General features: G+C 44.8%; 1 protein-coding gene across 3 annotated transcripts in view; it reads right to left on the minus strand.

Annotated features, from left to right (window-relative positions):
* The window catches only part of TMOD1 (tropomodulin 1), a 75,289-nt gene that overhangs the window by 31,130 nt on the left and 30,231 nt on the right, over positions 1-13,928 (minus strand). For all 3 annotated transcript variants that reach the window (XM_083183667.1, XM_083183660.1, XM_083183676.1), the window contains exons 5-6: positions 7,696-7,785; positions 7,350-7,480 (exon numbers count right to left, since the gene is read on the minus strand). In XM_083183667.1, coding sequence (XP_083039793.1) covers positions 7,350-7,480; positions 7,696-7,785 — 221 coding nt within the window. The remainder of the gene's footprint in view (positions 1-7,349; positions 7,481-7,695; positions 7,786-13,928) is intronic.

The raw sequence follows: 13,928 nt of genomic DNA on the forward strand, positions 1-13,928 counted from the left end.
CACACGGGCAGTGGCTATTCTCCCTCGTGGGGGTCCATGGCCCCCCACGAGGGAGAATAAAATAAGTGGCGAGCGTAGCAAGCCACTGTGCCCGCAGCATGGCAAGCCCACAAGGGGCTTCGTTGCGCTCCCCCCCGCTGTCTGAGTCCCCGCAGTCGGGATTCCGACGTCGGGCTAATGACTGTCGGAATCCCGACTATTGGGGTTGTTATACCACACCCCTTGCCACAGGATCCAACATATTACCTACAGAGCAAAGCCAAGTTTAAGCCCTGACAGATATCAGAATATGGAGATATCAGAATATAGTATCACATGTTGTATATTTGCTGCTCCCATTTATGATTTTAGATTTTTTTTAATAGGGTTTTTCAGTATTTTTTCAATAAAGAAAAATGGGTACTTAAATAATATCTGGGCTCCCGTTTTTCTTATGAGACAGCGTCCGCTCGCCACGCTTCGGGCACGGTGGCTCGCTGCGCTCACCACACTATATAAAATCAACTCCATGCGTAGTTGGATAGTAGGGGTATGAAAAAATGGGGTGCATTTAACATGGGAGCCCAAATAATACATAAGTACCGAAAAATGTGTTAATCATGTAGTGAAATACTCTGCTGTTTATTCAAATATTTATTTTGGGATATGTTATAGCCATCCATTAGCACTTTCTCTGTAAAAATGCATATACAAGTAAAGCCTCGATGAAAGGACACATTTGTTATATACTGCAATTTTGCCCAATTAAATTGAAACTCTTATTGATGGTATTGAAATCGATAAATACCATGGAAGCTCAGGGGCAATTTGCCAGTGTACCCCAGAAGCAACACCACATCTGATAAGATACAGACAATTTGGAGCGCTGTCTAGACTAAATAATTGGTTTTATTACACATTATTCTTATATACACAAAATTAATATTCCTTAAAAAAAAGGTAGCTTTATATTCAACATAACATTACAATAATAAAAAAAACACAGAACACTTAACACCTAAGCACCTACTATATGTATCACAAAAAGGTTTTAGCGCCCTCTTAATTGTGTTGCATCTAAGATCCTGTCCCAGTAAAGAAATAACGGTACTTGTTTCCTAGCACGGCGCCCACGATATTCAGTCGTATAGCATCTTATGCATTGTATAGCATCGCATACCATATGCGATGCGATTTTAAATTGTATAAGCACCCTAATGGGTTTTTTCAATGTTAAATGGCCCCCCCTATACGATTTTTTATTGTATAAGCACCCTAATGGGTGCTTACAATGTTAAATGCACCCCCACTATCAATGCCAACCCGAAGCGTAGCGAGCACAGCGAGCCCGCGAGGGGCGGCGGTACGCGTCCTCCGACCTTTTCATACCCCCACTATCCACTTTGGCATGGAGATGATTTTATATAGTGTGGCGAGCGCAGCGAGCCCGAAGCGTGGCGAGCGTAGCGAGGGGACGCGTATTACTTTACATGTATTCCGCGTGTGCTCGCCACACTATCTAAAATCAACTCCACGCCGACTTGGATGGTGGGGGTATGAAAAGGTTGGAGGACGCATACCGCCGCCCCTCGCGGGCTCGCTGCGCTCGCCACATTTCAGGTTGGCGTTTATGTTGGGGGTGGCGTGGGGGTGCTTTTAACATTGTAAGCGCCCATTACGGTGCTTATACAATTAATATTCTTATAGGGGGCCCATTTAACATTGAAAACACCCATTAGGGTGCTTATACAATTTTAAATCGTTTACAATGCGATTGTATACAATTTAAAATTGTATAACATCGGCTGCCATCGCGTAACATTGCATCGCATACCATTGTATGGCTTATGGTATTTGATGTGATGGGCACCGTGCTAGGAAACAAGTACCGAAATAACAGTACTGTATATTGCTAGCTTTTGTTATCATTATATTGGGCAGTGCTGCAAAATGGTCAATTAGCCACAAAGAACAAGTTCTAAGAGGGAGGGGGAAGAGCTTCATCCTACTGAGTTCACTTCAGTCCAGCTTTTAGAATAAGGAAAGCCAGCTAATGCCATCTGAAGATAATGTGAGCTTAACTTGTCATAGCTTGTTCCATAGTAACATACTGTCCTGCCATCCCCATAGACGGCAATAATAGAATTACAAGTTTTCTGTACATTTCAAAGCATACATTTTAAATGAGTATGGGTCATTGGACCATCCAAATTAAGGTCAACATACATTGGGTCAGCCACTGAAGGTCGACACATGAAAAGTGTCAACATGCCTACAGTCGACAGGGTCAGAAGGTCAACACAAGCATAGGTAGACATTGGGAAGGTCGATAGTCAAAAGGTAGGTTTTTCACAGTCGACATGGACACGTCTATTCTCCCTCCACACCCTAGTGGATGGTAGGGCATGAAATACCGCCTGTCGGCACATTTTTTTAAAACCCATGTCGACCTTTTGACTGTCGACCTTCTCAATATTGACCTAATGCTTTTGTCAACCTTTGACCCTGTCGACCCTTTTCATGTGTCAACCTAAGCCCTGTCGACCTTCAATGATTTACCCAATGTATGTCAACCTCACTAGTGTCGACCTAACGACGTATATCCTTTAAATACACAATTAATGTACAATGATTCATCAGCAGTTTCTATATTGTAGTTGTGATGTTTCAGACACACAAATACACACATTTTTGATGCTGTGTAAAACAAAGTCATTAATTTAATTATTGCTATTATTACTAGACCTTATTTGTCAAAGTGGCACTTTATTTTGTAGTACTGTATTATGCAGTAATGTAATTAATGGGGTACACAATCAATTGTTTTGCTGGGGGAAGCTATTCAATTATCTCCGGTAAGCTGGGACTCTTTCTTCGGTACTTATGTATTATCTGGGCTCCCATGTTAAATGCACCCCATTTTTTCATACCCCTACTATCCAAGTACGCATGGAGTTGATTTTATATAGTGTGGCGAGCGCAGCGAGCCACCGTGCCCGAAGCGTGGTGAGCACAGCGAGCCCCACGAGGGGACGCGGTCTCATAAGAAAAACGGGAGTCCAGATATTACATAAGTACCCTTTCTTCATTATAACAGTGCTCAGTGGCGTAAGTTCATCCCAGTTGCACAGAGGCAGGATAAATATTGGTAAAGTGTTAGGCAGGGTGCATGCTAAATACTTTCTGGCAAGTGTCACAGCAAATTCATTTAGCCCTTACTGGTGGCAGTGACATTGTTTGAGGTATGATTCCATTTATTTTTGTACAATGGGAAAGAAAGATACATTTCAGGCCGGATGGTGACAGTGATTAATACCTTGTGGTAACACAATAGCCATAAGTGCTTTGAGTATATTTTTGACATGTCGCATGGTATTTTCTTTTATTTATTTATTTATTTATAAAGCATCAGCATATTCAACTTGCAATCTATAAAGAAATAGGCATTGATACACAAGGATAGACACTACATATTGATCCAGTGAAGGGGCATACACACATTGATATATTTGCTAAACTTTTGTGCTGAGCATTTTAGAGTAGGCGATTTCCTGGTCTCTAGATCGCCCATACACATGCAGCAATCTGCGCTAAGAGACTTTGCTGAGCAATTTAGCTAAGCAAGTTTAAATAGTGGGTTGATATTACAGGTGGCTCCCAGGGAGAGGCGGGGGATTGGCTTACATGGAGAGGCAGGGGAGTGGTTATAAAGCTCTAGATCGCTCATTCTGTACACAAGCATCAATGTGAATTTACTTGCTAAGCAATCTGACTTGGTTTTGACTACATGTAGTCAAGATCAAGTCAGGCAATGGCGATGCGTGGGACCGAAATTAAGTACATTCAGTACTTAATTGATTGCTTAGAAAACAGCTTAAAATCGCCCTTACGGTTGCAGAGATTCTTGGTGGGCTGTATGATCCAGACACACAGGAATGTTGGCAAATAGTCAAGAGAATATGAAATTGAAGAAAAAGAAAATATGTGGTGATGTGACTCTCAGCATGGGGTCGTGACTTCATGTTGCTGACAGTTAAGGTGCCCATACACTGCTGCGACGTCTCAGGGCCTTCCCGGCCGCAAGGACGCATGCGATCCGTTGTGATGTACCACATGCATCCCTGCTTCCCGCCCGCCTCGCCACCTGGAGGGAGGTCCCATGTCAGGGAGAGGCAATTTGGTCCGATTTAACGGACGATTGGTTGCAATCGGACGAAATCGGAACAAATCGCCTCAGTGTATGGGCACCTTAAGGCTGATGATGTCTCTAATCTTTTAGTCAGTGACAAAAGGAGTCCGATAAATCCGTTGAAATGGCTGTTACTTCAGACTCCTGGCATCACTGGGTTAGAGATCTGAGGAGTCATCAGGAAGCTTCCACTCCAGTGCTCTGCCTCCCCTGTCCTGCCCAGCAGCAGCAGCAGCTAGTGTCACCATTGCCACCAGAAGGCTATACTCCTTGCTCCCTCATATACATATGCAGATATCCATAGGGGGCATCTGGGTTCTGTGACTTCTGAGTTGTAGGTGAAACTGAGACAGTGAAGAACCTCTTGTATGTAAGTGCAGCATATGGAGGATTCTGGAAAGCAGCAGCAGGGAACCATGAAGGGGAAGGAGGGTTGCACTGAGCACAGACTTTATGGGATGTATCTATTAATTAGGGAGTGGGGGATAGGGGAGCACACAGTTTAGGATGTGGAGAGGGACCGGAGAAAGCTCATTAATTAAACTCTGCCGCAACCACTCACTGCCTCCCTCTTACATCCTTGTCCTCCTCTGCTGTCTCCCTTACACTTTTCCCATCCTCCATTACCCACTGCCACCCTGTCTCTCTCTGCCATCTCCTGTTATCCACAGTCATCCCATCACTATCCCACTGCCAACCTATGCCTCCCCCTTTCACCCTTTGCCTCCCCATAGTTATTCTATGTCTCTCACTGCCATCCTAGTCACCCTCTGTCTATCCCCTGCATCTCCCTGTAACCACTACCTCAACCTCTTTCCAACTGTGACCCTCTGTAAACCTTATCATCCACTGCTTACTGCTTCTCCATGCCAATCTATGCCTCCCCAGTCACCCTCTGCCTCTCCTAAGTCACACTTTGCCTCCCTCTGCACCCCCTGCCTCCCCGTCTCCCTCGGCATAACCCTGCTAGCCACTCCATCAACCCCTCTTTCACTCACTGCCTCCTCCTCGTTACTCACTGCTATACCCAAAGCCTTCACTGCCAGTATAAACGTTAACATTCCATGAATATATTAATAGACACATGAAGGCAAGACTCCAATAGGAACTTGTCGCTGCTATTGTGTAAGTAATGAAGCGATTGTATTAGCGGTCACTTCACTTTTGTTATGTCCCTTTACAATTCTGCCGTGTGCAGTATGTGCGGTCTGCTGACTACACATGTCTGGTGACCATTCTGGTGTAACTTGCTGGGGTCCTGTAATATTTTATTGTCTGACGGGTCCCAGAGCAAAATTCACTTAATTCATATTCATGTTAACACTGTCAAGGGAATAACTGAGCACCACCTACTATGCCACAGTTTCCAACAGTGGTCATTAACTTTTATTCCTTTTAAAACATTTTTAACCACTTGCCTGGAGTGCTGGCATCAGATGCAACCATGCCAGGCTGACATGGCCAAATCTAATGTGACTAGTCAAAAATCCCACTAGATAATCTTCCAGCAACTGTCCAGGGACCTCCTGGCATCTCTTCTTCTTGGTTCTCTCCACCACTGCCTGCCGTGTAGCCAATCATTGCTCATTAGGCAGCCCAGTGGCACCCCACACCTATACTCCTTTCACACCAGAAGCAAATTACCAAGTGAAAGCTTTTCAACCAGGGAGTTTGCAATCTGACCCTGCTCTTGACCAGAGTCAGAGTGTTGGGATTTAAGACCCGCGTTGACCCTTTCACACCACAGAAAAACTCGGGGTTTTTCAGCAAATTCCCAGGTTGAAAAGCTTTAACCCGGTAATTTGTGTGTAATGTAAATTGGGGCCAGGCTGCACCCTGCAAAATGACTGGGCACTCAAAATGCCGGGTAATTACCTGGTGGCCGATGTCAAAGGGGTACTAGTGGCTGAGATTAGGAGCAGAGTGAAAGTTAGAACCCCTGCAATGTCATGATCATCAGCAGACCGATATATCAGTTAACAATGCTCTATATTTTCAAAGTGTAAAAATATATCTATATATAAGTTTTAAATATATGTTCTTCACCTAAGATTTCTAAGCATTTTTTGGTACTCTTTACCTAGAAGGGCGCCAGCGATTGAAATCGCGGTCGTCGGGGGTAAAAATCGCGGTCATCGCGGGTAAATCGGGATGGGCGCGATGCCCGCGATGACCGCGATTTTCCCATAGGGAACAATGTTAAAAAGGCTGATTGACCGCGATTTGACTGTTAAATGCCTCAATGGACCCGATTTGGCCCTAGGAATCAATGTTAAATGGGCCACAGAGCCCAAATAAGCACAATTAACCCTTAAATGTCCCCCCCCAATTTTTAACGCCACCCCACGATCCACGCAAACCCCAAGCGTGGCGAGCGCAGCGAGCCCGCGAGGGGCGGCGGTACGCGTCCTCCGACCTTTTCATGCCCTACTATCCACTAGGGCGTGGAGTGAGAATATAATAGTGTGGCGAGCGCAGCGAGCCACCGAGCCCGAAGCGTGGCGTGCGCAGCGCGCCCCGCGAGGGGACGCGGATACCTTCACAGGTAGACGCGTCCCCTCGCGGGCTTCACAGGTGTCGGCGTCGCCACGGACACCTGTGAAGCCCGCGAGGGGACGCGTATAACTGTGAAGGTATCCGCGTCCCCTCGCGGGGCTCGCTGCGCTCGCCACGCTTCGGGCTCGGTGGCTCGCTGCGCTCGCCACACTATTATATTCTCACTCCACGCCCTAGTGGATAGTAGGGCATGAAAAGGTCGGAGGACGCGTACCGCCGCCCCTCGCGAGCTCGCTGCGCTCGCCACGCTTCGGGTTCGCGTGGATCGTGGGGTGGCGTTAAAAATTGGGGGGGACATTTAAGGGTTAATGGGCTCTGTGGCCCATTTAACATTGATTTCTATGGCCAAATCGGGTCCATTGAGCCATTTAACAGTAAAATCGGGTCCATCGCGCCTTTTAACATTGATTCCTATGGGAAATCGGGAGCATCGCGTCGCGGGCATCGCGGGTACATTTATGGCCGGCCGCGACGCGACCGACACGATTTCCATGTTTAACATGGGTTTCAATGGGACGCCCTTCTAGGTAAAGAGTACCCATTTTTTTTGGGGGGGGGGGGAAAGAATATAATCCAGTTAAGAAAGTCCCCAATATTTAGTTGTCAGGAATACAAGAATACCTACCCTTATATTGTTGAGATTAACTTCTTCAAGGTCAGGGTCATTGCTTTTAACTCGTTCCAAAGTTTCATCCACATCTGTCGAATTAGGTTCTTCATCAGGAACTGGTTTATATTGTGTTGTTTTTATAACACCTATATAAAATATGTACACAATTTTGAGTATTTACAGCACAGGTATGTGATAAAAAAAAAAAAAAAAAACAACACAGAAAGGATACAGAAAGCTACAGCACTTTCACTACAAATTACAGAACAGCCAATATCTATCTATCTATCTATCTAATTAAATACATTTTGTGAGCATATTTGTTGTATATACTTGGTAATTAAAAGTGAGGCAAACTTACTGTGTAATCCTTCTTTGTTGACAATATTGCTGCTTGCAAGAGCTTCATAATACTGCTGATTACTCATCAGAGTATGCATGCCCAGGATAGCTATGATAAAGAGAGAATAATCCTTAAACAATAGGCATTATAGTTTTATGTGAGCTTGTGTTTGTTTGTACATGCATAAAAATGCAGACGTACATTTACATTTCTGCAGCAGCATTTTCAGATGCATGTATATCAACTTAACTGTAGCAAAACTTCTATCCTGGCCTATAGATACAGTGCCTTGCAAAAGTATTCACCCCCCCCCCCCCCCTTGGCTTTTTACCTATTTTGTTACATTGCAACCTGAAATTGAAATTTTTTGTTTTTTTATATATATTAATTTTTTGTGCTGGATCTGTACAAAATAGTCTAAGTTGGTGAAGTGAAATGAGAAAAAAAAAAAATATATATATATATATATAAAAATAATAATAAAAACAAAAATATGAAACTTTGTATGTGCGTATGTACAGTATTTAACCTTTTGCTATGAAGCCCCTAAAAAGTTCTGGCACAACCAATTACCTTCAGTAGTCACATAGTTAGTGAAATGAATTCCAGCGCTGTTCAATGTAAGTGTCACATGATCTGTCAGTATATAAACATGACTTTTCTGAAAGGCCCCAGAGGCTGAAACACCACAGGCATCACACCATGAAGACCAAGGAGCTCTCCAAACAAGTCAGGGACAAAGTTGTTGAGAAAACAAAATATACTGGTAGGCTAATTGGCTCCAAACAAAATGAACTCTAGAATGTCTGTATATGTGGTAGGGAATATAGATTGTAAGCTCCACTGGGGCAGGGACTGATGTGAATGTTCAAATATTCACTGTAAAGCGCTGCGTAATATGTATGCGCTATATAAGAAACTGTTAATAAATAAGTACGAAACAGGGTTGGGTTATAAAAAAAAATCCAAATCTTTGATGATTCCCCGGAGCACCATCAAATCCATAATCTTCAAATGGAAAAAATATGGTATCACAACAACCCTGCCAAGACAGGGCCACCCACCAAAACTCAGACCGGGCAAGAGGGCGTTGAATAAGAGAGGCAGACCAAAGGTAACCCTGAAGGAGCTGCAGAGTTCCACAGCAGAGACTGGTGTATCTACGCATGGGACCACAATAAGCCGTACACTCCATAGAACTCGGCTTTATCAAAGTGTGGCCAGAAAAAGCCATTACTAAGTGTTAAAAATAAGAAGACAATTTTTGAGTTTGACAAAAGGCACGTGGCCAACTTTATTTTGGAAGGTGCTCTGGTCAGATGAGACTAAAATGTAACTTTTCGGCCACCAAGGGAAACGTTATGTCTGCCACAAACCCAACACATCCTATCACCCCAAGAACACCATCCCCACAGTGAAACATGGTGGTGGCAGCATCATGCTGCGGGATGTTTTTCAGCAGCAGGTACTGGGAAACTGATTTGAGTTGAGGGTAAGATGGATGGTACAGGGATATTTTTGAGCAAAACCTGTTTCAGTTTTCCTGTGATTTGAGACTGGGAAGGAGGTTCACCTTCCAGCAGGACAATGACATAAAGCATACTGCTAAAGCAACACTCGAGTGGTTTAAAGGTAAACTTTTAAACGTATTGGAATGGCCTAGTCAAAGCTCAAATCTCAATCCAATTGACAATCTGTGGTTAGACTTGAAGATTGCTGTTCACAAGCCGAAACCATCCAACACGAAGGAGCTGGAGCAGTTTTGCATTAAGGAATGGGCAAAAATCCCAGTGGCAAGACGTGGCAAACTCATAGAGACTTATCCAAAGCGACTTGCAGCTGTAATTGCCGCAAAAGGTGGCTCTACAAAGTACTAACTTTAGGGGGTGAATAGTTATGCATGTTGACGGTTTCTTTTATTTTGTTCTATTTGTTGTTTGCTTCACAATAAAAGAAAACAACATCTTCAGAGTTGTAGGCGTGTTCTGTGAATGAAATGATGCAAACCTTCAAACAATCCATTTTAAATTACAAGTTAGGCAACAAAACATGAAAAATGCCAAGGGGGGTGAATTGTTTTGCAAGGCACTGTATATCTGGTGCAAAAATAATACACAACCATAATCATGAATCTGCACCAGGTCTATGGGGACTCCTATATGTGTATCTTAGAAATACTTCTTAGAAACCAATCATATATATTTCTAGGGCATGCATGGTTGAGTACCTTCATATTCCAGTTGTACTAAGCTTGCACATGAATGCTCCAGCCACACTTCTTTAGGTGCAAGTGCTATATACATGCAACTCAAAATACGACACTAGCCGTACACATGCAAATTGCAACAAGTTTAATGCAAGACATTTCTTTTATGGGAGTGTGGTATGACTCGCCAACGGTCAGGATCCCAACTGCCAGTATTCCGACAGGTGGGGAGCACACAAAAGCCCCTTGCGGGCTCGCTGCACTCGCCACATTGCGGGCTCGGTGGTTCACTTCACTTGCCACAGGTTTTATTCCCCCTCTATGGGGTTCGTGGACTCCCACAAGGGAAATTGGCCTCTGCTGGTCAGAATAGAGACTGTGGGTATACTAACCGTTGAGATCCAGACTGTCGGAACCCCTTTTGTGGCACATGTCTAAATCCATACTCTTTTTTCCATGTTCAATGTCATAAATACCCATAATAATAAATAAGGCACTGAATCTCGAATGGTGGTATTCTCAGCAATGTATTGACAATTAAGAGATACCAGTACTAAGATGGGATGTTGCGCATAGCTACCAGTCAGATTCTACTTCTTATTTAGCATCGTCTTACACTCCTCCCCCCCCCCCCCCCCCCCCAGAGTCCTCAAAAGAGAAAGTCCTACAGGTTATTTCAGTTACTTCAAACATGATAAAATCCAATGCCTTAAATTAAAAAAAACAAATTCATCCTTGCAGTTCAGTCACTGCAGGTAAAATGGGAACTCCATTGTGCATTATGCAAGATGAAAATTAGATAATTAATCTGATTGTGAAATGTATGATGGTTATTTTCTTTAAAAAAAAAAGTATAATTTTAAAGATAATGGGCCTGATTCAGACCTGATCACTGGGCAGCAATTCTTCAAGAATTAGGTAAACGCCGCCCTGCCTGAGTGTCTCTCTGCCTCTGTAGATGGGGAAAGCCATTTGCAATCACTCACCATCAAATGGTTTTCCCCCTGCTCGCAGAACCAAGTCTAGACTTACTCAGCGCTGTGCTGGCTATGGGGAGGTGAACCCTCCCTTCCCACATCCAGGCCCATCTGCTTTTTGAGGTGGCACACCAAGAAAACGCCAGGGTGCTGTCTATAGACACTCCCCCGGCTGTCAACTTGCAAACAGCCAGCAATGGCTGCAATAAATTATCCACTCTTAGAGATAACATGATTTAAAGCTGTAGCTGTAGCAACACACATTTTATAGTTGTTCCCAACAGAGGCTTCTAATACTTCTCTAAAGTATCTAGAATGCAAAAGTTTTATTTCTGGGGTATTTTGTGCATTTTCAAAGGAAAACATACTGCACATGCAGTACTGCTTCTAAAATAGAACACGCAAAACATAACACAACATGAGCACTGCTATGTGTACTGCTCCATGGAAAACAATGGCTTCTAATTTTGAAGTGTTTTTCGGTGAAACTGTTGAAAAAAAGTAGCTATGCCTAGCAGGCATTACACCCTACTGTGACTAACTGCTCAGTTTATGGAGAAATTATTTGGTAGATTTTTTTTGTTCACAGATACATTGTACATCTAAGGCATAATACAAAAAGGAATTTACCCAGTAAAAAAAATACATAGGGTGAGATGGGATTCAGTATTGAATCCCGGCGGTCGGGATCCCGGCATTCAGAATCCCGACGCCGGAATCCCGACAGCCGAAATGCCGACAAGGGGGGGGACGTGGATCGCCCCCCCTTGCGGGCTCGCTGCGCTCGCCACGCAGCGGGCCCGGTGCCTCGCTACGCTCGGCACACTAATTTTTTCTCCCTCCAGGGGTGTCGTGGACACCCCAGTAGGTAGAAAGTGTCTGCATTTCGGCGGTCGGGATTCCGGCGTCGGGATTCTGAACGCCGGGATCCCGACCGCCGGGATCGTAACTGCATCCCGGTGAGATGTGCAAGGTGCAGAAATGCAGGCCAAAACTCCAAAAGTGCTGCTTTCAGAGTTTTGGCTGCATTTCCATACGTACCAAGCTTAAGAACATGATACTTTCCAGAGTTTGAAAGCCTATTTGCATACCCTCCAACATCTATGGGGCAGAAATCGGTACAAAAAACCGTAAAGGGGGCGTGGTCACTGTGAAAGGGGCGTGGCCAAGCCCCCTTTCCTATACTTTCAATGGTACAGTCAGTTGGAGGATATGTAATGGTCAATTCTGCACATCCTGGGGGCACAGCATTGGTCGTGTTAACAAGAGCCCAGCGTGCCCCCCTCCTCCTGGGCAGCAGCACATGTCACACAGCTCCCACAGCTTGCCGCTTGCTGATCTCTGTCACCGAATATGCCTAAAATCACCTTACCTGCCTTGCCCTGCCCCACGTCCCCCTACCGGAGCCGTTCCCCTTCTGCTGCGCGCCGCATGGTGATTTGTGCACTCCCCACATTCATCTCACCGCAGCCTATGCCTGAGCAGGGGGAGGTGGGCCGGCTGCGTTCCCCCGTGGGGCACCTTGGGATTTGTAGTACTGTAGGTGGATCCCCCTCAAGCTTCCGGGGGAACATATGGAGGTGTCGGATACTACACCTCCCAGAGTCCCCGCAACCTCCTCGGCTGAGAGAGAGGTGCCTGACAACAAGTGCTGCAGCTAGAAAAAATGGTACAATGGGTACAGGGGGTTTTAGCCGTTACAGACCATTAAAAAACGGTACTGTACCGGCTAAATCAGTACCGTTGGAGGGTATGTATTTGCATCTAGGAGGGATCCAATCTGATCCCTCCTAGTGTTCCCTGAGGCACATGCAGCACTCTAGACATGCACAGGACTCACTGATCATAAACTTGGAAACCCTGTGATCACACTGTCCTTTTAATTTTTTATCACATCTTTAGGTACATACTGGTGTTATTAACACTGTGCCAGATAAGTTGTGGGATGTAATACATCGCTGATGATGTGATGTATGTATATTGCCCATATTGTTTCAAAAGTTAAGGTGCCCATACACGGTGTGATCATTGTATGCATTTTTGGTCTAGATCGCATTGCAAACAAATTTCATGCGATTTGCGTGTTCTACGAGTGGGATCTAGTTCAAAAAGTATGTGCAGCACATACTTTTTGAACTGTACAATGGGATGTGCGCAGGAGCACGCATCGCATTGCACCCGCAAAACACACAGTGTATGGGCACCTTTAGACTAGTACACATTGGAGGTTTGCGGTGGTATGTTGTCTTGTTCTGTTTTCTTGTTAAAATAAACAAAAATAACACTAAATCTCCTTCAGTCGGTAAGATGCAGCATTGTGGGTTAGGCAACCTGTGGCACTCCTGTGGCTGTGGAGCTACACATCCCAACATGCCCTACCACAGTTTTTACATGCATCAGCAGCGCATGCCGGAAGCTGTAGTTCTACAGCAGCTGGAGGGTTCACGTTACCCATCCATTTTCTGAACTGCTCAAAACTATAAAGCAGTGCACAGCATTCTAGGGTGAGATAAAGGAATAGGATCGTTTGGTCGACCAAAAGTTGACAACATTAGGTCGACATACAGGAATGTCGACATAGGTCTAGGTCGACATGGGTCATGGTTGACAGGGATCTAGGTCTACAAGGGACTAGGTTGACATGGGTCTAGGTCGACACAAGCATTAGGTCAACATGGGTTAGATAGACAGTCAAATGGTCGATATGGGTTTTACTGTTTTTTTACCCTAATGTCTACACAGTTGACATGGACACAATTTTAAGTGTACCACATCCACTAGCAATGCTCCGAGCACACTATTTTATTCTCCCTCCACGCCCTAGTGGATGGTAGGGCATGAAATACCACCTGTCAGCACATGTCGGGTCAAAAAAAGTGTCGAAAAACCCATGTCTACCTTTTGACTTCGGTCTAACCCATGTCGACCTAAGGCATGTGTTGACCTAGACCCATGTCGACCTAGTCCCTTGTCGACCTAGAGCCATGTCGACCTAGACCCCTGTCATGCTTCCGGTGTCGACCTAATGACTGTCGACCAATTTATGGTCGACCATTCGACCTTATCCC

The sequence above is a fragment of the Crinia signifera genome, chromosome 1 (assembly GCF_055691185.1).
Source record: "Crinia signifera chromosome 1, ASM5569118v1, whole genome shotgun sequence".
Lineage (NCBI taxonomy): Eukaryota > Metazoa > Chordata > Amphibia > Anura > Myobatrachidae > Crinia > Crinia signifera.